Here is a 26,181-nt window from a genome sequence, read left to right as displayed (position 1 = left end):
TAGACGCGATTGCGCCACCGCAAATCAGCTGGGAGGCGCGATCGCAATCAGCTGAGAGGCGTGGCAGCACAGCAGTAGAGGCTTTAGGGGCTTTGAGGCTCCGCATGAAGGAGAGGGAAAAAAAGTTTTAAAAGGCAGTGCTTCACTTTAAGGACATTTTCGGTTTACGTACTCGCTCTGGTCCCATTGAGTACGTTAATGCAAGGTATTACTGCACTTAAAATACACAACAATTCATAACAATTCACTAAAATAGCAATTTACTAAAAAGCAGCAGCAGCAGCTAATCCATTTATCTAATCAGGTCTCCTCCAAACACCCACAAAAAAAGATGTGTCTTAACCAGCCACCTAAAATTATAAAGAGATGTGTCCGGACACACCTTAGTAACCAGCCCTTTGAATTGCTCTCAGAAACAAGCTGGAAGCCAGTGCACTTATAAATGAGTCACATGATCTCGGCACTTTGCCCCAGTCACAATTTTAGAAGCAGCATTCTGCACCAATTGAGGATTCCAAGTGGTTTTCAAGGGTAGTCCCATGGGGCCTGATGCTATTGATACCTTATCTGGTTCATAGATGGTGGTGTTTTCACTACATAATGATTGACATTTGGAGAACTGAGTTCTCTATTAGTACATACGATGACTCCCTACGCCAGCAAGGCATATTATAATTATTATAACTGCATAACAGGAAAAAGGTCAAAGATTATGCTGAAAGTGATGTGGAGCTGTGGGTCCTACTAGTACCAAAGGTGAAAATGTCTATCAATGCATTATTTCATGGGAAAGTTATTAGGGTGTATTGGGATCAATGTGGGTAGGGTTGCCAGGTCAGAAGTATCCCAAAACCTGAGATTTTAGGGGCGGGCCCAAGTGATGTCATGGGGCAGCCCCAAGTGATGTCATTAAGTATGATACATTAACCATCAATCACAGTTGCTTGGAGCGTACAATTAAAAAAAATATCTAACTGGAAATTAAGCTAGACATCTTAGCTAAAAGATGGAGCCTGGGTAGGGAACATTTAATCTAGCCTACTTGCTTTCGGCAAAAAGGGTTTAAGTGCCTTCAGGCCAGGCCAGTCACCAGAAGGCCACTGTAGGAAGAAAGGAGCCTAGTGTTGTGGAGATGTTAGATGGGAGCATTTGGGAGTAAAGATGGATGCCCCTGAAGGCTGCAATTCTAAACACACGTACTGAGGGACTAAGCCCCCATAGAACTCAACAGGAGTTACTTCTGAGTAGATATAGTTTGGATTGTGCTGTTGGTAAAGCTTGACTAGGGATTTTCTGCAAAGACATCCATCTCCAAGCAGGGTTGGCAACCCCCTGCCTGGAATGCCCTGCCCTTATCTTTTAATGTGGCTGCTCCAAACTTCTTTACAGATTTGACCCTTCACTTCAGAAAGAGGTCTGAGATATGAGTAAGAGTAAGAAGATTCTCTACCCTTTCTGTCTGCAGAGATGCCCTCATCCTTCCCCTGCGCCCAGCAGAAGCTCTGGGCCAGGCAGGATGCAGTGGCATCTCATAGAGGACACCCTCCCCTTTCATGGGGTGTATGATTTGTCCTGGCCCAGAGCAGATTTTGGGGTGGGCACCCCAATTACTTATTTTTCCTGTATGTCTTTTTCTGCTTTGATTTTCTATAGATGCCCTCTTCTGTGCTCTGAGCCCAGCAGAAGCTGTGAGCCAGGCGGGATGCAATGGTATCTCGTAGAGGACACCCTCCCCTTTCCTGGGGTATATGATTTGTCCTGTCCCAGAGCAGATTCCGGGGTGGGTGCCCCCAGTTACTTATTTTTTCCTGCATGTTTTGGTCTGCTTTGATTTTGCATAGATGCTCTCTTCTGTGCCCTGTGCCCAGCAGAAGCTCTGGGCCAGGCAGGATGCAGTGGCATCTCGTAGAGGACACCCTCCCCTTTCATGGGGTGTATGATTTGTCCTGTCCCAGAGCAAATTTTGGGGTGGGCACCCCCAGTTACTTATTTTTTTCTACGTGTTTTTGTCCAATTTGATTTTGCATAGATGCCCTTCTCCGTCCCCTGCGCCCAGCAGAAGCTCTGGGCCAGGCGGGATGCAATAGCATCTCATAGAGGACACCCTCCCCTTTCCTGGGGTATATGATTTGTCCTGGCCCAGAGCAGATTTTGGGGTGGGCACCCCCAGTTACTTATTTTTTCCTGTATGTTTTGGTCTGCTTTGTTTTTGCATAGATGCCCTCCTCCATGCTCTGAGCCCAGCAGAAGCTCTGAGCCAGGCGGGATGCTATGGCATCTCGTAGAGGACACCCTCCCCTTTCCTGGGGTATATGTTTGGCCTGTCCCAGAGCAGAGTTTGGGGTGGGCACCCCCAGTTACTTATTTTTTATGATTTTATGACATCATTATGTATTTATGATAATATCAGAATCCTGATGATTTTGATTGCATAAATGTATTGTTATTCTTGACAGGGAGAGTCCCCTGATCACAGTGATATATCATACAGGGTACCCCAACATATATTGTGGGGTTCAGAGACATGTTAAGTTTGGTTTGAAGTTGTTGTAGTTGTCAACTCTTCTTTTTTAGTGTTTTGAACTTTCAAGCAAATAAGGAACTGGGAACTAGGAACCAACTTCAGCTTCGTATCAGTTAAATAGGTTAAACAGTCGCAGGGGTGGCTGACATTTTGGTGTATATCTCGGGAACCAGACCACCTAGAAACCTAATTTGTTTTTGAAATTTAAGCTGAGAGTCCGGAGATTAAGGGGTGCTAGCCGGAGAGTCGGAGGGCCCCCCCAAAAACCAGAGACTCCGGCCAAAAACCGGAGATCTGGTAACATACATATACATATATATATATATATATATATATATATATATATATATATATATATATATATACACACACACACACACACACACACTATACAATGCAGCCTAAAATAGCATTTGCCTTTGCACCACACTGTTGGCTCATACTCAGCTTCTGATCAACAACAATACCAAGATCTTTCACACATGTAGTATTGCTGAGCCAAGTATCCCCCATCTTATAATTGTGCATTTGGTTTCTTTTTCCTAGGAGTAGAACTTTGCACTTATCCCTGCTGAATATCATTTTGTTGTTTTCAGCCCAATGCTCCAGCCTATCAAGATCACTTTGAATTTTGTTTCTGTCCTCCAAGGTCTTAGCTATCCCTCCCAATTTTGTGTCATCTGCAGATTTGATAAGCGGTCCCTGTACCTCCTCATCCAAGACATTAATAAAAAAGTTGAAGAGCACTGGGCCCAAGACCAAGCCCTGAGGTACCCTGCTTGTTACCTCCCCCACTTTGAGAAGGAACCCTTGATAAGCACACTTTGAGTACGATTCTGTAGCCAACTGTGGGTCCACCTGATAGTTGTTCCATCCAGCCCACATTTAGCTAGCTTGCTAATCAGAATATTATGGGACACTCTGACAAAAGCTTTGCTGAAGATATGTTATGCCCACAGCATTCCCAAGGTCTACCAGGGAGGTTACATGATCAGTCTGGCAGGGTTTGTTCTTGATAAATCCATGTTGGCTTTTAGTAATCACTGCAGTTTTCATGGTGCTTACAGACTGACCACTGTATAATGTTCCAGAATTTCCCCAGAGATTGATGTCAGGCTGACTGGTCTGTAGTTCCTCCTTTTGCCCTTTTTGAATATAGAAACAACAGTAGCCCTCCTCCAGTCATCCAGCACTTTGCCCATCTTCCATGATTTCACAAAGATAATACACAGTGGTTCCAAGAGTTCTTCAGCCACTTTCTTCAATACTCTGGGATACAGTTCATCAGGCCCTTCAGATTTGAACTCATTCAATGTAATTAGGTATTCCTTGACCATGTGTCTCTCAGTCTCAAGCTGCAATCCTACCCCTTCAACTTCATGTTTGCCAAGAGGGTCATTAGACCCTCTTTTAGGAGAAGAGTGAACCAAAGTAGGAATTAAGCATTTCTGCCTTTTCTTTGTCATCTGTTATCATTTTGCCATCCTCATTGAGTAATTGTACCACCATTTCTTTTCTCTGTCTTTTACTATGAATGTATCTGAAGAAAGCTTTTTTGTTGCTTTTAGCACCCCTTGGTAACCTCAGCTCATTCTCAGCTTTAGCCTTCCTGACACCATCCCTGCAATTTTGTGCTACCTCTGTGTACTGTTCCTTTGTGGCCTGTCCTTCATTCCACTTCCTGTATGTGTCCCCCGCTTTTTTTTTCAGGTCGTCTCTAAGCTTTTCATGAAGCCACATTGGCTTCTTCTGCTCTCTTCCCCCTTTTTCCTTGGAACTGTTTGCAATTGTGCATTAGGAATTTCCTTTTTTAGAAACTGCCACCCATCTTGGACTCCTTTTCTCATTAGGATCGCTTGGGGCCTTACTTATCATTGTTCTGAGTTTATTAAAATCTACTTTCCTGAAGTCCAAGAATAACATGGTCATTTTCCCCCAGAGTTCCCGTAACTGCCACTTCATCCACTATACCACCTCTGTTGGTTAGAATCAAGTCAAGGAGAGCTGATCCTCTTTTCTTCCTCCACTTTCTGTAAGAGAAAGTTATCAGCAACACAAGCCAGGATTTAATTCATGGAACCGAGCCACCGCCAGAATTTCTTGCACTCATGCATCTCTACATCCAACTCTCAGAAGGAGGAATGTATTGATCTATATCAGGGGTGGCCACTCTGTGGCTCTCCAGATGCTGCTGGACTACAGCTCCCATCATCCCTGACCATGAGCTGTGTTGGCTGAGACTGATGGGAGCTGTAGTTCAGCAGCATCTGGAGAGCCACAGAGTGGCCACCCCTGATCTATATAATAGTGTAGATCAGTGCCCCCTGCATCCCAATGTGTGTGCATTGGGAGACACTCTCCTTTAAACAGAAGATTTGAGGGCACTCATAGATTTGATGTTGCTTTTAGGCATCCAAGAAATGGCCATGGACAGGAGTGTATTCTTTACGTTTTGGCTAATCTGCAAGCTGTGCCTCTTTCTAGAGACTGAGGACGTAACTACCATTGTTTGTAAGGATTGTGTCATGTTTAATTTTATTGTTGTTATGGATTTGTGCACTATTCCTTTCAGTGCAGAAAAGTGGCATTATAAATTGAAATATAAATAAAGACACATAATATGACTATCCAAATGTCATGAGTTACCTATCCGCTGCTTATAGGTTATATTCAATTTGCTTTTCAATTTCTTTCCCATTGTGCAATCTTCACCTTTTCGGAGCCCATCGGTAACATAGTTAAGGACATGATATCTGATTAAAAAAAACAACAGAAGGGAGACCTGTTCCCATGATATATATTCCTTACACTCAAATTATGTGTCCCCCCCACACTCAAGAATAAAAGATGAAAGTGTTCCAAAACTATACATACAAGGTTGTTTTTTTAAAAAATAATAATAGCTGGCCTGGTAAGCATTTAGTATTGCATTGTAAATTTGAAATTGTCACAGTAGAAGGAATGGCAGTGTTGTTATAAGCTTGCTGAAAAATGATAGCTTGCCACTTTTTATTTCAGCAGTTACCTCTGCAAAGTAACAGACCAAAAACTCAAGTGTTCACTTAAAATAGACCAATAAGTATAGAAAAATGGCCTAGCTGGATCAGCCCAATCAAGTTTAGTATTCTGTTTCCATCAATGACCAGAAAGGTGCTTTTAGGAAGATGGCAAGCAGGACATGAAGACAACTGTCCGGTCTTGTTGCTTGTCCCCAGCATCTTGCATTTAGAAGTACATTGTCTCTTAACATGGAGATTCTATTCAACTAATAGACATTGATAACTCAAATTATAAGGTTAGACTACATCCACTATGTCCAGATGGCAAATCTCTGCACTGTGACTGCACAATTGAGCACTAAACCATAAATGTGGAAAATATGCTTCTGAGTTGTGCGTGGAACAAGAAAAGTACACAGTTGATATGGAAAGTTGTGTGTACACCCTTGTTCAGACGGTGCTACCTATACTGATCCTGCTAGTTCCCGGCTCACCATTCAGACTACTTGGGTTCAGCAGCACAGAGACTGGCACAATGCTTCACAGATGCACTAAATCAGTATAGCATGGACATTTGAAAGCACTCTCTCACCAGAAGCAGCCTATGTCAAAATCAACATTCAAAATATAGTTCTGTAATCTGATTTGATAAGGAAATGCTACACAAAAAAAGAGCAGTTCAGGCAAATCCCTTAACTTCCAGCGAAGATACACACCAGCAAAAGGAATGCAAAATGAGGTGCTTCATTTCTTGTGATCTACCCACAACTAAATGACATGGATGTAGCATGAACTTTCTCCCAACACCTTGGGCATTTACAACCATTATGCCACTGCTGTGAAAGCAACAGGGTTAAATCCTTAGGATTTGCAGTTTGGGTGCATGATGGGGAGAGGGAAATTTCCAACAGAGCAGAACCACCACCCCTTGCCCCGAGGTCTGGTGTCTACGCATCTGTCTGCTAAGAACAGGTGAGCAGAAGAAGCAGCACCAGATGAAGTTCTACACTAGCTGCAAGGCAGAGGACACCAAATCAGTGCTAACTCAAGCAGATAGATGGATGAAGCATATGAAGACTATACTGTAAGGCCTGGTAATTGGAGAGCAATCTATTAGGTGCAGGGGCTGCAAGTAATACACAGGAACTGAGATTATGTCAGCTGCCACTCACTATCAAATGCAACACTGGGCACCAAATAGCGTTTGACAAGGTACCTCACCAAAGACTTCTGAGGAAGCTTAGCAGTCATGGAATAAGAGGAGAGGTCCTCTTGTGGATAAGGAACTTGTTAAGAAGCAGAAAGCAGAGAGTAGGAATAAACGGACAGTTCTCCCAATGGAGGGCTGTAGAAAGTGGAGTCCCTCAAGGATCGGTATTGGGACCTGTACTTTTCAATTTGTTCATTAATGACCTAGAATTAGGAGTGAGCAGTGAAGTGGCCAAGTTTGATGACGATACTAAATTGTTCAGGGTTGTTAAAGCAAAAAGGGATTGCGAAGAGCTCCAAAAAGACCTCTCCAAACTGAGTGAATGGGTGGAAAAATGGCAAATGAATTCAATATAAACAAGTGTAAAATGATGCATATTGGAGCAAAGAATCTGAATTTCACATATACGCTCATGGGGTCTGAACTGGCGGTGACCGACCAAGAGAGAGACCTCGGGGTTGTAGTGGACAGCACGATGAAAATGTCGACCCGGTGTGTGGCAGCTGTGAAAAAGGCAAATTCCATGCTAGGGATAATTAGGAAAGGTATTGAAAATAAAACAGCCAATATCATAATGCCATTGTATAAATCTATGGTGTGGCCACATTTGGAATACTGTGTATAGTTCTGGTTGCCTCATCTCAAAAAGGATATTATAGAGTTGGAAAAGGTTCAGAAGAGGGCAACCAGAATGATCAAGGGGATGGAGCGACTCCCTTACGAGGAAAGGTTGCAGCATTTGGGGCTTTTTAGTTTAGAGAAAAGGCGGGTCAGAGGAGACATGATAGAAGTGTATAAAATTATGCATGGCATTGAGAAAGTGGATAGAGAAAAGTTCTTCTTCCTCTCTCATAATACTAGAACTCGTGGACATTCAAAGAAGCTGAATGTTGGAAGATTCAGGACAGACAAAAGGAAGTACTTCTTTACTCAGCGCATAGTTAAACTATGGAATTTGCTCCCACAAGATGCAGTAATGGCCACCAGCTTAGATGGCTTTAAAAGAAGATTAGACAAATTCATGGAGGACAGGGCTATCAATGGCTACTAGCTGTGATGGCTGTGCTCTGCCCCCCTAGTCAGAGGCAGCATGCTTCTGAAAACCAGTTGCCGGAAGCCTCAGGAGGGGAGAGTGTTCTTGCACTCGGGTCCTGCTTGTGGGCTTCCCCCAGGCACCTGGTTGGCCACTGTGAGAACAAGATGCTGGACTAGATGGACCACTGGCCTGATCCTGCAGGCTCTTCTTATGTTCTTAAGTCAGACCGAGGGCTTCTGCAGGCCCACTATGCATGTATCCCTGGCACAAGACTATGTTTTCTTGGGCCACTTCACTGTATATGTATTGGGTCCTCTGTTCAAACTAGCAAAAGAGGGCACAACAGGATTGATTTGGTTTAAATCACTTCTCTGAAAGCCTCATTATAATGATTTAAATCACAGTTTAAATCATTAGTGAGGAAGATTCTATTTGATCGACATTTTTTAGTAGAAATACATTATTGTTTAATATAACCTTAATACATATTCAGAGATGTAGGTTTCATTAGAAGGTAAGTACACAGTAAGCAATTCTGAATTGTTTTCAGATTAATTTTCATCAAAAAATTGGATGATAATTTGGGCATTTTAGTACTAAAGTAGAATGAACTTGTGAAGTCATTCAGGAGATGAACCAGCTCCAATGGTTCAATTAATAATGATATTTTTGTCATGTGTGCCAGAATCACCACCACATAAACAAGCTTTATTCTTGTGCTAATAAAATCGTTTATTCTTCTGGTTAGTTTTCTTTGTCAACAAACAACATTATTAACAAAATATGCATACGGATTTTTGAATGGTTAACTATTTTGATTTTTAGATAAATGTGAAGTTCTTTAAAAAATAAAATTTAGCAGAGCTTGGAAAAGTTACTTGTTTTGAACTACAACTCCCATCAGCCCCAGCCAGCATGACCACTGGATTGGGCTGATGGGAGCTGTAGTTCAAAAAAGTAAATTTTCCAAGCTCTGAAATTTAGGCACTTTCAACCAAGTCAACATGAGAAACTTAAAACATTGGATGGTATGGTTAACTCAGTCTTCTTCACCTTTGCCTTCCTTGTTTATTGTCTGGAAAGGGAATACAAGCTTTCCTGCTGTTTCTGTTTCCAACTTATTTCTCAATTTAGAATGAATTAATCCAAAGAAAGAAAAACTTTTCTCTACACCAGCAGAAGAGGCTACTGCTTTTTAGTGGTCTCCTTGTTCAGATCTACTCCATCTCCCCAAATTCTGTATTCATTTACCTTCTCTGTCTTCACACTTAGAGAGGCAAGGCCGTGTGTGTGTGTGTGTGTACTTCATGTATACCACCGGCAGAATAGGACTGATCAGGTTTTCTCTCATCTCCATAAAGTGCTGTTAACATATGCTTATAATATAATTAGAAATTGTATAATCAGTATTCATGATCATATATTTGACCCAGGCTGCTTTTTTACTAATTGTTTTAGGAAAAATTTGAAATCTGATTAAAAAAAAAAAATCCAATTTAAATGTTAAAAAATCCTTTTAAAAAAAATCACTGATTTTTATCAACCCTGGGGGACATATTTACATATACTTTGTGTCATATGTAAATTTTTGCAGGTAAGCAGAGCCCAAAAATAAACTAGGAGTGGCACACAAGTAATAAGTATGACAAACGGAATGTCAACAGGTTAAGCTTTCCCAATAATTCTATTTATATAAAAGGCTAAACCAGTTGAATTTCTGCCTGCCACACAGCTGCTAAAGGCACAAGACTTCCTGTTCCTCCTAAAGCAATTCTATACTATGCAGAGAACTCAAGTATCATGAGTTTTAAACCAGTTATGTTATTGTAGGTATTTCATCAATTGACTTTAGGCTGGCAATGCTAAACTCAGTTGAAGAACAGACAGCATTTCAGGTGGGGTGGGGGTGCAAAAGAGATTTAAGATTTACAGCAATTAAGTTTCAATTGCTCATGTTTTGTCAGAGTGCATTTGTTGGGGTTATTTTTTATACCTCATAAGAAAAACATCAATGTTATCAGCTGAGGTCAATCAGCCACTCTTTTCATGTTTTTGAGGAAAAAAAGATTTCAGCCTTTGACATTTAAGTATTTATACCAGCAGCAAAAACACCCCCAACAATCCTCATATTTTTTCCATGTGTGAACAAGAATTTAACTACCTCTTCCTCCCATGTTGAGCTTCACCTCAACTGCATTTCCGGTAGGAAAAAAACAAAAAACCCAAGCCAACACACCAAGACACTAGATAACAACACTGGACTACACTACAGGGTTGTCATGCACTCTCTTGTTCAGTCCCTGCTCCAGCAATATTAATATGGCAACACTAGGCTACTTTGCAGAGTGGTTGTAACCCATGCTTTATCAACCACAATACCCACCATCTGCAATATGAATATAGTAATTACAGGTTTTATTTGGATTTGCATCTGCAATATATTGTTAATGTTTATATTCTCATGTGATTAATTATCATTATGCGTAAAAGTAGTTTGAAAGAGCACGAACACATGTATTTCTCAATTATTTTCTCTGGACAACAATCACTTTTCTACCAGGAAAGATAAAACAAAGGTTTTTTTAAAAAGCTCCAAAACTATGCAGTCCCCTCAAAATGAACCAGACAGTCCTTTCCCTAATCTGAATCTAGGAGGGGAAATTAGCATGATATATGCAACAAAGACCATCAACAAATGGCTTTGGAATGACCCAGAAAGTCCCTTCTCCAAACAGAGAGGATCTTCCCTTGGATTTGTATGGTGCTAAATCTCTCTATCACAGCTCTGACTTTGCTTATTGGAGAAAGACACTGAAAAGGTTGAAGCAGGCTCATTATTTTATTTTATTTATTCCATTTATACCCCACTCTTCCTCCAGGGTGGCACATTATTTGTCAAAGCAATCAGTTAGAAGAGTGCCTGCATATTTTGCTTCATAACTTTTCTGCTAAAAGTGCCAGAAATTTTACCCCTCCCCCCCAAAAAAAAGAAAAGAAAAGAAAGCTCAGATTCTTGGTTCCTTGTTGGCCCAGGGCTTGGTACAGTAGTATACCTGTACCGCCTCTCAGCGGCCCTTCTGTGGTGCCTCTATAAAACTGCCACCTCTATGAAACAATAGCTGTAGTAATTAGGGATGGGATTCGCTGCATAGTTCTGATTTGCTTGTATCTCAATCTGCCCTTTTTTTGTTCCCACTTGCTCTGGTACTTGCCGATATGATCTGCTGTGTGTATTTTTTGGGTGATTTGATCCATGTTGTGTGTCTTTTTGGTGGCAAAAAAAATCATAATTATTAATGTAAATGTTTATGTAAATAATGACAGTGTTCAATGTGGGCTTTTGGCAACAGGGGAAAATTGCCTAATTTTTAGGTAGCTTACGTGAATGATCACAGTGTTTGGCATGGTTTTTTGGTGATGGGAAAAATTGTGTAATTTTTAGGTAGCTTAGATGAATGATCACAGTGTTCCACATTTTTTTTCCTATTTACATATCAATGAGGCAGATAACCGCCTCTGAGTTTGTCTCTTGCTTCAGGCTAACTGATGTGCTGCTTAATTATTCCCCTCCCTTTTGCTATTCACTATTCTGAAATTAGTTTGTCAGCAGTACTGCAGCAGCTTCACTACCACCACTAGTACCATCTTGTATTTTTGTTCACACACACACACACACACACACACACACACACACACACACACACACACACATTTAGCAGAGAGAGAGAGAGAGAGAGAGACCATAGTTAGCTCAGGACAGCAGCAATTAAAGCAGGGAGGGGCAGGGTGGGTAGCATGGGTCAGTCTCCTCATTGTAATATTTCCCGTGCAAGAGGATAGAGATTCAGAATGCTCTGAGATGTCGTTTGAAAAACATGAAACTGCAGGATGATTTGACAATTAACATTGATGACATATATACCCTAGAGCAGACAGCCAATATTTTTTACATTATATTGCGATAATAATACAATTTTTTTCATAATATATACTGGACGAATGGGGATCGTTATCATACCTGCAGTTACGAATGCAGCAGCTTTGATAATGAAGATAATTACATAAAATAGGGGGGAATTTTTAAAAAAATCTTGCTGACTGCAATCATGGCCGCAAAATCCATGCCGATTACAGCTGCGACCCACCGCAAGAAATCGGTGCCAGTCCGAAAGGATAATGAACCTTCAGAATCCAGTACCAAGTTCAATTTAGTGGATATTCTCCCCCATCCCTAGTAGTAATAACTAATGAGTTCATCTAGACAGGATAAAATTGAAATAACTTACTAGGTCATGAAATTAGTTCATTTGATTTACCGTATATTCCGGTGTATAAGACGACTTTTAACCCTGGAAAATCTTCTCCAAAGTCGGGGGTCTTATACGCCGGGTGTCGTCTTATTAGGGTTGCCATATTGCCCGGATAGCTGGGTTTTACCCGGATTCTAAGCATGCCACCCGGCGCCCGGCTAACCCCTTAGGTGGCCCGGATTCTCAGCTTTCATTTAAAAAAAAATTAAGTTTCTAGGTGGTGCGGTTCTCGAGATATATATAAAAACGTCAGGCACCCCCCCCGGTTAAATCTTTTTTTAAACTACTGTATAGCACTTCGTAGCTTTAACCCCGCCCGTTCAGGGTTGCAGCCAATCAGGGATTGTGTTTCAGTTTCATTGACCTGAGGCAGCATCTAGAAAACAAAATGGTGGTTTCACCCCCTGTTTATCTGAAAATCTCATAAATTGGGTAAGTATATACATTTCAGTTTTTCCCCCTCTTGTGTGTAGGAGTCAGATCCTGGGCAGTGTTTTGAAAACCTTCCCAATAGTTGCTTTTGGGGGTAAAAACAGTGCTAATCCCATATGTCCAGAGTAAATCCTATTGAATTCAGTAGGAATTACTTTTGAGTAGACATGATTATGAATGTGCTGAAAATCAATGGGACTTTGGAGTGAATGTAAAAAAGAATTGTGTTTGTGTTCTCTTTCTGCCCCCCCCAGTCCTATTTTAAAGCAAGTAGGCAGGGCTTACTTAGGTATTGCAGTTTTTATTCTGTAGGAAACTAATACTGATTTTTAAAAAACTAATACTGATTTTTCTGCAATGACCAATTGGTTTGACAATAAACTATTATATGGGCTGTATGTATTTATACATCTGCCGTGTGTGCGTGTGTGTATGGAGTCTTTCCAACACCCCTGTGAGGTTGGGTTGGAAACCAAGGCAGCTCACAACAAGAAATAAAGCCATTTAAAATCCAATAACCATAAAAACAAGTATAAACAGTTGCAAAACAGTGTAAAGTGGCATGATTCGGAATTTTGGGTTGTGTGAATGAAGTTGCTTATCACTTGAGGTTGCATTTCTGTCCCTGTTTGAGTAAGCCCCATTGAATACGCTGGGACTTGCTTCTGAATAAATAAATTTAGGATTGCACTATAAATATCTTTACAGTTTGTGTAAATAATAAATATATTTGATAGTTATGCTTATACAAATATTTCTTCATTTATCATATTTTTGGTTAGGAATACTGACTGGTTGTGAGATGCTTACTTTTTTGCCTTATAGGAATCTTGTTGTGGTTGGTATGGTATTACATTTAGGAAAGTGTTACTGCCTTCTGTATTTTTTTTCCTATTTGCATTTCACTTATCTTTAACCTCACTCCGTTACAGCCATAGAAGCAACAGCAGCATATGCAAGATAATTAACTCCCATTAGTGATAAGAACAAGAATTTATAATTATTATTTCAATTAAAACAAGAGGCTTATCAATACTTTGAAGAGGACCAGATATTTATTTTCTTTCTGAGCCCAGGACTGGGTCTTTCATGATGCCCGGTGTGTGTGTGGGGGGGGGGAGCAGGAGAGTAGTCGATAAGACAGACATCCTGGCATTGATAATCGAATTAGCAAGGTATGTGTGGGGTTGTTGTACACTTCCAGGCTCAGTTTCATTTTGAGTATGGAGGTGGAACCTGTGTAGATGTGGTTATCAAAGGGAGAAGAAATTTTGAGTTAAGCAAAGCTCTGCTTTTATAAAACCTAAGAAACATACAGTACTTTGAATGTCTGAGTGCCTGCACCAGTGGAATATTGGAGGAACTTGTAAAACTTGCTGCAACAGTATTTAGAACTGAGCATGTGGTGTGAAAGACTCCTTTTCCTAACATTTTGGCTTGTTTTTCTCTGATTGTGTATTTTTATTGTTTTTACTATATTTGTAAGCTGTGCTGAGCTCTGTTTTTAACAGCAAAAGGGCAGGATATAAATTCTCTTAATCAATCAATAAATACTCCATAGTGTTGGAAACTAGAGTCTAGGCATTTAATGTTGCTTTTTAAAAAAAGATTTCTCACATCTTTCCCCAGTTTTTGGTGGTAATTCCTAGGCACAAAAACAAAACAACTGGACAATCCAAATATTAATATTTATACGTTTATAAGTGACAGTTTTCCTGCTAAGTACCTGCATGTCATAAGCAGGGTTAGTCTTATACGGCGAGTATATCCCAAACTCTATATTTTAACTGGAAAAGTTGGGGGTCATCTTATACGCCCAGTCGCCTTATACGCCGGAATATACGGTAGATAAAAATATAAAGAATTACTAATAGCCTTCTTTAAGCAACCCTTCTAAAACTACAGAAGGTGACTATAGCCTAGAGAATGGACAACAACCCCAGTAAACCATTAAAAGGCATTTCCCCATACAATCATGATCACCATGTAAGTTCTGCTGCTCCCTAAGAAATCTGACTTACACACATTTCTGAGTAGTTGAACTGACAATACTTCCCCAGGGTGCTTGGCCCTCTACTTCATAGTTTATCTTTGGAAATCTTCCCACACCTATTCCTCTCTTCTCACTGTCACTGGTTGGCCTGCCATCTTCCTTTGCCACTGCTCGCTCTAGTATGACCATTGCTAGCTCAAGTCTCCAAGCAGTTTTTCCATTCCCTCTGCTGTTCATATGCAAGGCAGGTTGCTTGAACATTTGTTTTCAGCTGCTTTTACAGGCAACCAGGCTCTCCTTTAAAGAGGCAAAATGTTTCTTTCATTTGGCTTTTAATTAAGTAGTTTATTATCGTCATGCTGTTTATGTTTTAATATCTATTTTAGAGCAAACTGATGACAAGGTAACATTCCCTGTGAAAATCCACAGTTGTAATAACATTTTTAATCACCTTGGCCTGTGGTGTTCTGTTGTTTATAGCACTTCTGTTTACCATTAAGTGTTCTCCTAATTCTAGTATGGTTGAACCACACTAGCAAATGAATCACTTCCTACAGTTCCATGTGCATTAAAAAAAAAACACTCTACTGCTTCAGTATACAATTTCTGTTCAATGGCAACATCTGGCCCACTAAGGGCGTTCCCACTTTTTTTGTAAGTACTTGGTTGTTTTACATATTTATTGTGGACATTCTAGACATCTTCTCTCAGTGTCGAGCTACAAATGACACACTGACCCAATACAGACAATCAGCTCCCTGGCCCAGTTCACACATAACACTAATCCAAACTATGGCTTAGTACAAACGTGCAAAAGTGTAGGCTCCTGGAGAGGAGAATGTGGCTGCTTTGCTCCTCCCAGTCATTCTGCTGTTGCACTCAGTAAAGCCATGGTTTGACTTAGAATGTCATCCAAACTCAGGTTTGTGGTTTAACTCTGTCCAGACAAACCACAAGCTGCAACTAAGTTTTATCCTATGGTTATCAAACTCACCTTGGCCCAAGATGATGCCTGTCTTGACACACTCGATTTTAGTAGGTTAGTTAGTATCTCTTTCTTTCTTGGAGCTCATCTACACAGTGGTTTACTGTGTATTTGGTGCTACTCACATCTCCTTTAAATTTGCATGGTTCACATGATGCTACCGGCAAACGGAAGCTATCACACAGTTTTCCCCTGTAAATCCATACTAACCCAATCTGTTGATAATACAAAAAGTGGAGAAAACAAATCTCCACTCCATTAAACTAGTGGTTGCAGACACTTTGCTCCAATGCTTTTAGGTGGGTGTGTCAATTGTTCCCCTCTCCACGCCCACTATCTCCTTCTCCCTTCTTTCATTTTGTTTCCTGTGGACTGACAAGCAACTCCTGCTCTCCTCATTCTGCTGGCTTTTTCTATGTTGCTTCAAACGGTGCCTTTATTTTCTTTTTCCCCTAACTTGTGTGCAAAAGTGTAACACAGGTCAAACAAAGATTTGTATTTCAGCTGTATCCTACCAACCATAGGCAAGGAAAACACAGATCTGCACTTTCATTTTTTTTAAAGGAACCTACTGCAGCTCGTAGAACAGACAGAGCATGTTCAGTCACCTAGCAACCAGAAGGAACGGAAATGTATAATTAGAGGATGGGGCCACAAGGAAACAGCAAAACTAATCTTTCCCAGAAGAATGCCTACTTGCGTCAATGGGAAAAACTGACTGGCAGCTAACATTGAGCAGAAACTGCAGACTGCAAATCTATAATGAAGATAAATGCAGTGTATTTGCTATGAAGAAATGCTCTCATGTAGATGAGCTCTTGTTCTCATTCCCTCTAGGCACAAGTCCCCTAGCAGGGGTTATGTGGAAACAAATATGTTAGGGTAGGACAGCAGGTCTTTCCAGTGACTGCTGGGTAAGCCCCTATTTTGTCTTCCTAAAACCTTGTAATGTGAAAGCAGTCATAGAATAGTAGAGTTGGAAGGGGCCTATAAGGCCATCAAGTCCAACCCCCTGCTCAATGCAGGAATCCAAATGAAAGCATTCCTGACAGAAGGGTGTCCAGCTGCCTCTTGAATGCAGGGCTGTGGAGTTGGAGTCATGGAGTCGGAGTCGGAAGCAATTTTGGGTGGAGTCGGAGTCGGTAGAAATGTACCGACTCCGACTTCAAAATAAATTTTGATTGACAAATTTTTAAAAATATAAATTCAAAATGTCAAAGAAGCTTCCCATGAAGTCAGCTGTAGTTGAACATTTCACCATAACTCAAGATGGAAAACATTTGTGTGTCAGTGTATGACACAGGACCCAGATGAAGACAAATGCTGTGATGCCAAGATCAGCGCATATTCAGGCAGCGATAAAAATGCTCCTATGAGAGCTTCCAATTTAAAAAGACATTTACAGCCGTTATCAGGGCTGTGGAGTTGGAAGCAATTTTGGGTGGAGTCGGAGTTGGAGTCGGACAGTAGAAAAATAGAGGAGTCAGAGTTGAAGGTTTGCCGTACCACCTCCACAGCCCTGCTTGAATGCCTCTAGTGTCGGAGAGCCCACTACTGCTCTAGGCAATTGGTTCCATTGTCGTATGGCTCTAACAGTTAGGAAGTTTTTCCTGATGTCCAGTCGAAATATGGCTTCCTGCAACTTGAGCCCATTATTCCGTGCCCTGCAATCTGGGATGACTGAGAAGAGATCCCAGCCCTCCTCTATGTGACAACCTTTCATGTACTTGAAGAGTGCTATCATATCTCCCCTCAGTCTTCTCTTCTCCAGGCTAAACATGCCCAGTTCTTTCAGTCTCTCCTCATAGGACTTTGTTTCCAGTCCCCTGATCATCCTTGTTGCCCTCCTCTGAACCTGTTCCAGCCATCTGAGGTAAAAATTAACCAAACAGGTCCAATTAAATCAGGGGTGTACCTAGTTCACCCATGAGGTTTTGCTGGGGGTCCCAAGACCCTCCCAAAATGTGTCACTTTTAAAAAAGTGTTTTTTTTAATTTACTCACTGTTCCCAAAGACACTCCACTGTGATGCCAAGGGAATTTTGTGGCCCCCAAGCACCCCAAAAGTCATCCTTTTTAGAAAAAATGACTACTCTCACAGGTTCCCAAATGTGATTCTGTGATGCCAAAAGGTTTTTGTGACCCTCACCCCAGCTAAATGTGTCTTTTTATTAAAAAAAGGCTACATCCATGCGTACAATATGGTCACTCACACTTTGACATGTACTTCCTGGAGGGTTGACCATGGGTTAATGCAGCCCTTAGCCAAAAAAGAGGGGGATTAAACCACCCCAAATCAAAAAACGTTGATATTGCATAAACATAGAGGGGATTTATAAAAGACCATTTAAAATGGGCATGGGGAAACATGTGGCCCTCCAGATGTTGTTGGGCTCCAATACCCATCAGTCCCACTCAGCATAGACTATGGTCAGCAATGATGTAGTCCACCAACATCTAGAAAGCCATGGCTTCCCCATCTCTAGTTTAAAAGAAAACAAAAAAGAACAATGCTATCTCACTGATACATTTGAAAATCTATGCTGGTCCTCAACTATCAGTGCTCACATATCACATGCAAGGAACAGCAGCTTTTCCATATATAAATAGCAGATAGTATGTGAAAAGAATCACATTTCAGTCCTAAGGACTTAGAGAAGTGGGAATTGAGGGAGTGGAGGAAAGGCTGGCCCAGTCTGCAAGAAGAGAACACATGTAATGTTCATCAGGGCGAGGGGATTCAGTTACCTATGTCAGAAAAAATATTTACAGGGCTGGCTGTCTCAGCATATTGCCTAGAATACATAGTAACATACATGCCTTGGCCATGAAAGGAAAACTGGTCAGAAAAGAAACATCCCCAAGAAGAACTTATCTCTTAGGGATAAGTTCCATCCTCTTGCTTTTACACAGAAAAAAATGTCAGCACATAAACAGAGATTCTCATTTAATAAAGATTTGAAAATGTGATTTTAATGTTGTGTTCAAATCCTCGTTAGAATCTGATCTTGTTTAGCATAAGGGGTGAATATGTTCCTAAGACAGGAGGAAATGGGAGATGGGAGAGTACACACTCAGTGCTGGTTTCAAATCTCTTAACTGCAGGAAACAGGAATCATTATATCTGCACCGGACCACAGTATCACTTCTGGCTATAGACATGTTCGGCATTCATCCAGTACTAGACAATGCAGTTGTAGTATTTCATTTGGAGCCAGTATTACATCTGCACCAGCCCATTAAGAAAAGACATCAAAATACCCCACAATAAATACCACCAATGCCTTTGCTGTACAAGTACAAAAAGCTCCTTAGTGGACTAAACATTACCACAGGTCTGCACTCATGCAATAGTAGTTTGGAATTATGTTAACAAGTGTCCCGTCCAGAGTCGGAACCAAGAGGCTGAGACGTTGGTGCAAGTAAATCTTGTTTTATTAGAGTAATGGATACATCAAAAGCAGTGCGCTTCATAGAGTTCCTACAATAACTCACTATAATTCCCTAACAACACTTTAGACCTGCTCTGCAACGTAAAAGAGAGTTGACGCAACACCCCCCTCCCAACTCAGCAGACTTATATAGGGGAAGTTTTGGAGCGCAATCTCTCACTCCTTCGTACACCTGCCCTCTGACCAGAACACTTTTCCCGCCGTCGAGAGCAAGGTGAAGGGGGGCGAACTTCCAAGGGCTCGTCTGACAAAACAGGGTCCTTATCAACAGACAGGGAAGTAGAAGGCGGGGAAGCCTCAGACATCTCTAAGTTACGGGTGGACAAAGGGGGAGTTACGGCTCTTTCACAGCTTGGCAAAGGAGGAGTTACTGCTCTTTCGGAATCCTCCCCTAACGGCTCCGAGAGGGCGTTTGGAGGCTGAGCACTATCCTGAAAGGGGGAGGGTTCACCCGTGGGAATTGGCGGAGCATCTAACACACTCCTTTCCTCCAAGTCTGGAAAAGACACAACAACAGCTGGACCTTCCGTGCCTTCTGGCCGTGGAGGCGCCTGCAATTCATGCCTTCCCCCTCCCTGCTCATCGAGAGAAAGCGGAGGCTCGACAACAAGGAACATGGCGTGAACTGGGCAAAGAAGGGCACAAGACAAGAATCCATCCACAAAAGACAATCACAAAAGGTCAGTTCAGATGATACTTGAAAGGTTAAATTTGGCCTTATAGGCATAGAGCTGGTACATAGGATTTTACACACATAGGCTGCATTTGGTTGGGCTGCTCCTGTCGTGAAACCCAGGGATGACAGAGGCAGGACTTCTGTGCCAACTCTAAGTGAAGGACCGGGTCAGATCTATTAAGAATAATCGCAATGCCCAATTCTGAAAAAGTTTTGTGAAAACCTTATTATATGTTGTCCCTCTGCATTGATTCCAGCAACGTCACAAAAGTGCTGTAACAGAAATAAATGCCTCCTCACTTGATTCAAGAAATGTTCAAAGGAAGGGTATGCCACAAACAGCCTTATGACTAAGGTTAGCCATGAAGCTCACTGGGTGGCCTTGGGCCAGTCACTGCCTCTCAGCCTCATGAAAACCCTATTTATAGAGTCACCATAAGACGGAATCAACTTGAAGGCAGTACATTAACATTTTTTTTATGATGCAACTTTTTTCTTTCTTTTGGGTCGGTAAGAAGGAGAAGAAATCCTACTAATTAGCAGTAGAATCTCACTTCACTATCATAAGACAATTTCACTGGCAACTCCTGTGTCAATTTTTCTCCTTTTTTAAACAAAAAGTTATAGAAATACTTGCATAACCTGCCAAGCCAGGCAAACTATGGATCATTTTCAAAACACCTCATTAAAGCATCTTCCCTTAACAGAAAATAAATAAATAAAACTTTTTATAACTGTCAAAAATTGCTATTCTGATGGCACCAGACTTGTACAAGTAAAGGTTTTTCAAGTAAGTAGGGAATCAACAACTTTCAGTTAATAATTAATAGTTATCTAAGAAAGAGAGGTTGAACAGGATAAGGAAAATACAAATTTGTTATATGTAACTACTTACCTTAGAATGCATAGACAGACTTTGCCTGCGGATGTTAACCGGCAAAATCCAAATCGTTGTTTGCTTTCAATGTCAGTAAGCACAAAGGTAAAGTGCTGTCCAACCTGGGTCACCCTAGAAATAAACAAAATATATAAGGATTTTTCCCCAAAAGATAAGCTCAAAAATCATTTTTTAAGGAAAAGGGCTTATGGCATCATTTTATAAATTGTGAAAAAGAATACATTTTTCACAGATCTAATCAAATCAAGCAAGATAAATGTTTATAAATAGTCATGGGGGACAAAGCCTAACAACTTGATTCATCCTGGAGCTGTAAACTACTAAAGAGAATTGTTTGGTCTTCATGGCATCTACACTGAATGACAAGAGCTCTCCAGGGTTTCAGACAGATGTTTTTCTCAGTCTCACCTGGACACAAGAGGGGCTGAACTTGGGGCCTTTTGCATTCACAGCACTATGACAAAAGAACTAGGGCTTGCCACATTAAAGACTGAGTGACAGAAATAATTTTTCATGGTGGTGTTCAATGTTAGTTTGACTCAGAGTAGACCCACTGAAATTAATGAACATGTCTAACTTTGATTTTATTAATTCCATTTGAAAGATTCAAACTTTACTTGCAACCAGAACAGATAATTGACTACATTTCAATATTCATCAAGAATTACTCAGATATTACCAAAACAGTCGTTTTCCAAATTATATTGCTCACATCAGGAGTATCCAGGATCAGAATCAGTTGCCACTTGATCAGTTTCTGGTGTCTCTTGTGGAGAGCTACTCAAGGCTGCAGAATCAGACTGAAATAATTCTATTGTACTCCCAGGTTCTAGCATGGCTCTACCAACACAGGCAGCAAATCAGTTCCCCCTACAAATGTTCTCTCAGTCTGGCATCATCCATTTGGCTCTTCAAGTGTCTTTAAAGTACCTGCACTCCTCACTCTCTTTCTATCTGTTTCTATCAACCTATCTGGGCCTCTTGCAATTTCTGACAGTGCAGTGCCTTGGAAATTCTGGTCTCATCCCACTAGCACACTGAGTTCTTGGCTGCCCATGACTGACAGCCTTCTCCTTAAGCTAAGATCCATATACTGAAAAGAATTAGAAATTCGAAATCTAACTCCACCTAAATTCTGTTTTTATCATTATTTATTACTGTTAAAATAAAAAGTAAAATGCAACTGCTTTATAGCCTTACATCTAGAAAGTCAGCCTTATACTAGGTCAGACTCCAGCTGCTAAACAGTGCCGATTACATTCATATCCTACCATTCCACCAGTTAACTCAAAGTGATATGCATGGTCTTCCCACCCCCACCCCTTTATCCTCAGAACAACCCTGTGCACTAGGCTAGGATGAGAGAAAATAACCAGTCCAAGGCCAGCAAGTTTCATGGCCGATTAGAAATCTGAAACTGGGGCTTCCCAGGCAGAGTTTGACATTCTCACCACGACACCACATTTACAAAGCACCACTCTCTATACTTCATAAGTGTATAATTAAAGGACCAGATGGAACCACTTGCAAAGATCTTTAAGAGTGACACTCTTAAAAAGCAGAGTGTGACCTGCTGAGTTTGAACTGTAATATAACTGAATACCGGTCTTAACTGTATTATTAATATTATTGGAAGCAACCACAGAGCCATTGCTGTTATTTCCACACTTCACTATCAATTAGTGGTTAGATGGCAGCCAGTTGTCCTTATGGTTAGAGAAGGCTGGAGAGATCTGTCACTATGATCAGGCAAAGCTGGAGAGGTCTGAAGCACTCACCTGCCCTTCACAATTATTTGACTACCTGGGGAAGAAGACCATCACCACCCCACCAGTGATTACATACCCTGTGATACCGTTTTACAGAAAAAAATCCTACACAAATTGGGCTAATTTGTGTTGCAAATTTTTCAGTTTGTATCAGAAAACTGTATGATGCCCTAAAGCAGCCTTTCCCAACCAGTGTGCCTCCAGATGTTGTTGGACCACAATTCCCATCTTTCCTGACCATTGGCAATGCTGGCTGAGGCTGATGGGAGTTGTGGTCCAACAACATCTGGAGGCACACTGGTTGGGAAAGGCTGCCCTAGAGGGTAATCTAATTTACAATGTGTAGTAAACAAAGCTAAAAACTTTGAAACTAGCAAACACCCCTACTATTTATTTGCATTTGGCTTGCATTCATTGTTATTAATGAACTTATGAAATGGATTTTTTCCCACATGAAAATAAAGCACTGGAAAAATTTCCACCCCACATCACTGCTCTCCCTTAGCAGGAGCACATTCTTACCTGAATAAAGCAAATGTAGCTGACTGGGCTCTTCCCTTTGTTATATCTGCTACGTTAGGAAAGATTAACCACACCAGAAATAATAAAAGGAATGAAGAGCTTGGTTCAATTATTATTCTTTCCTGCTGCTGAGGAGCTGCTTCTGCCAAGGGCAGGTATGCATTGGATGGGGCTTCTGCTCCCCAGGAATTCAAGGAAATATGAGGGGCAGGTGAGTACTTTAAGTCTCTCTAGCCTCTTGTGTGAGGAAGCTCTCAGAACTGTACTCTCAAAAAGGGTAGTGGTTTAAACATTGTCATTCGTTAGAGGTGAAACCTGTGAACTAAACAATATATAGAGAGGCAAATGTAGTATATATTTTTCTTGAAAGGTTGGATGGGGAACCCAGAGATGTTTGCATATGAAAGAAAATGATGTGATTTCCAGCTAACATAGCTTTATTAAGAACAAACTATGCTACTCATGGTGTTAACTCCTAATAGTATTGCTTAGTGATGGATGATGAATCTAAAAATATTTCTATTTACACATGGGCATGGCTCAATCAGGTCCACAGAACCTTCTGATTCAACCTGCAACGTGTCCTCTGAGGACCCAGCCCTGCCTCCAAGCCCATGGTGCTACTTACAAGCAAGGCAGACTTTAAGCCTGCCTGCAGCATTATTCTAAAGGCTGGACATTGTGGGCCCTCTCATACCTCTCAGGAATGCCCCTCTCTCTTCCTCTTATTCATGTTTTTGCTGGCTGAGGGGAGGGGGTAAGATAGAGGTGTCTAGAGCGTTGAAACACAGAGAGATCAGCCAGAGAGGAGATGAACAGGAAGAAAGAAAGACAGGGGATATGGAGAAAAAAGCAAAATGGACAAAGAGTTTCTTAAAAGGGCAATGCCAGTGCTGTAATTAAGAGTTTGGGGGATGAATGGGGTGCATGCTTGTGTACAGATGTGTGTGAATGGGGTGCGGATGGATGAGTGTGAATGGCAGCGCATGTGGCTTTGGCCCCACCCAACACTGACATGCTGTCCTCAGAAGGTTAAACATGAGGGAAGGTAGCCCACAGACCGGAAAAGGGTTCCCAACCCTGACAAAGAGTCAGGCTTTATGTCCTTGTAGGATGACTAAGAATTCCAGACTCCATACACCCAAGATGAAAACACAACTGTGAAAAACAAGAGGCAGGTCACTCTGAAGATCATGAATTAATAAAGGAAACTACTTTTTTAAAAAAAGAAATCTTCTCAACAGATAAAAGCTGTTACATTTCCTATCAGTCCTCAAACTGGGGCACAAATTTAAAAGATTAAATAAGGTTATTTATATTATAGCACTGTAAACTCAAAATTGTTCATCTAAATTGACTCCCTATCTTGAATCAATGAGCCAAAGGCAAATAAAACAACACATATATATTTTAGCACATACTTTCCCCCTTGTTTCTTTGTTATATGCAATGCATGTTTTTATTCAATCTTAATAAACATAATGTATGAACATCCATAAATCCTTCCAAAGCCTCTATATTATCTGAATAAAGTTTTTAAATACATATTAACAGGGGAATGTTCATCAGTGAATGAAATAGATAGGGAATATTTATACTACTACACTCATTAAAGGTAAAGGTGTCCCTGCACTTGTAGTGCGAGTCATTTCCGACTCTTAGGGTGACGTCTTGCAACGTTTACTAGGCAGACCGTATATATGGGGTGGGATTGCCAGTTCCTTCCCCGGCCTTTCTTTACCCCCCAGCATATGCCGGGTACTCATTTTACTGACCACGGATGGATGGAAGGCTGAATGGACCTCGACCCCTTTTACCTGAGACTCGACTTCCTCCTTCCGTTGGAATCGAACTCCGGCCGTGAGCAGAGCTTTCGGCTGCGTTACCGCCGCTTACCACTCTGCACCACGGAGGATCTACTACACTCATTATCAAGGTATAATTTAAAGCTTTCTTTGAGAACTAAGAATTACCTGTCTTTAGGTATGAAAATTCACATTATCAATATCAAATGAAAGTTGTTTGCCCTTGAAAGAATAATGCATTTTCCTATAGATTTATGAGTCATTGTGACAGTTTAGGAATGTGGAATCATTCAGATGAGAAAATGATTTTACACAAAAGTTATGTGTTGCTCTAACATGCTATGTATCATATATGTAAGGGAGTGGACTCTGGTCCATGAAAGTTTATGCCGTTATACATTTTTTAATCTTTAAGGTGCCACACGATTATGATGCTTTGTTGTAGACTAACATGACTATCCCTCTGGAAATTATTATCTTATATTTAGCATATTGTCATACCTGCTAGTTTTACAATAAGAATTAAAGTTGCACAGTAAAACAATAAAACACAGGTAATCTTTGTAAATGAGGAAGATAGAAGTTTATAAAACTACGAATTGCAAGGAGAAACTAGTGTGTGTGTGTGTGTATTTCCATACAAACACAAAATAGTGGTATACTTGAACACAGGAACATCCAAGGAAACTATCTGGCAATGGATCTGGGATACATGAAATAAAATACTTACTATGCATAATTAAATTGTGAATCTCACTAACTAGAAGCTTACACTTTTAAACAAAGTTTTTAAATATTTATAAGCTTCTGGATAGAAGGTCCATGAATAGTTATTAGCCATAAAAGGGAGCCTATCCCTCAATATTAGATTCTAATGAAAAGCAATAGTGACAGCTTGTAGTTTCCAAGAGATTTCTGCTACTGTTGGAGGGCAGAAAGCTTGACTAGATAGGTATTTCATGTGATCCACAAAAGGCAATTCTGCTATTATTACAATATTTTAATGCTATTATACTGGCATGAGAGAAGTACAGTGAGACTATGGAATGTGGTAACACTGATAACCTTTAGTCTGTGTTCCATTTTTATATTCCTGCTGAAAGAAAAATACATTTTGCATGCCTTAAATATCTGTATACAGTATGAGCGAGGTGTCAGTTATCTTACCAATGTTCATTAACGGTGGTAACTATTTTTCTCCATAGATTAATTCATAAATGTCGTGAACCACCCAGTTCAATCCCAGGACTCAATTCCCAAACACAGGACAATTGATCTTGGCAAGGCACAATCTCATGCTTCCCCTTATTAGGGCTGAGTAAACCAACAACAACCCTGTAAGGTAGGTAGATTCCCACCACCCCTTAACCTGGTATCTCACTCTGGGCAAAGAAGAAACCCACAGTGCCAGAAATAGGCCTGCCAAGGATTCCAACAGACAAGAGGCAAAGGTGCACTCGTCTTTGAGCCTTAGGCAAAATATCCAATTATACAGTAGTCTGTGGTCAATTGGCCAAGTTCTGGGTTCAGGGCCACACTACTCCTGAACACACACTGGTAAATAAGAACTA

At 40.9% G+C, this 26,181-nt stretch overlaps 1 protein-coding gene across 2 annotated transcripts in view; it reads right to left on the bottom strand.

Moving 5' to 3' along the window:
• DENND1B (DENN domain containing 1B) overlaps positions 1-26,181 on the bottom strand; it is a 333,504-nt gene that overhangs the window by 176,172 nt on the left and 131,151 nt on the right. For both annotated transcript variants that reach the window (XM_061633956.1, XM_061633957.1), the window contains exon 5: positions 20,512-20,625. In XM_061633956.1, coding sequence (XP_061489940.1) covers positions 20,512-20,625 — 114 coding nt within the window. The remainder of the gene's footprint in view (positions 1-20,511; positions 20,626-26,181) is intronic.

Source organism: Rhineura floridana, chromosome 6, assembly GCF_030035675.1.
Source record: "Rhineura floridana isolate rRhiFlo1 chromosome 6, rRhiFlo1.hap2, whole genome shotgun sequence".
NCBI lineage: Eukaryota > Metazoa > Chordata > Lepidosauria > Squamata > Rhineuridae > Rhineura > Rhineura floridana.
The sequence above is the reverse complement of the archived record's forward strand: the minus strand, read 5'-3'. Positions and strand labels throughout refer to the sequence as shown.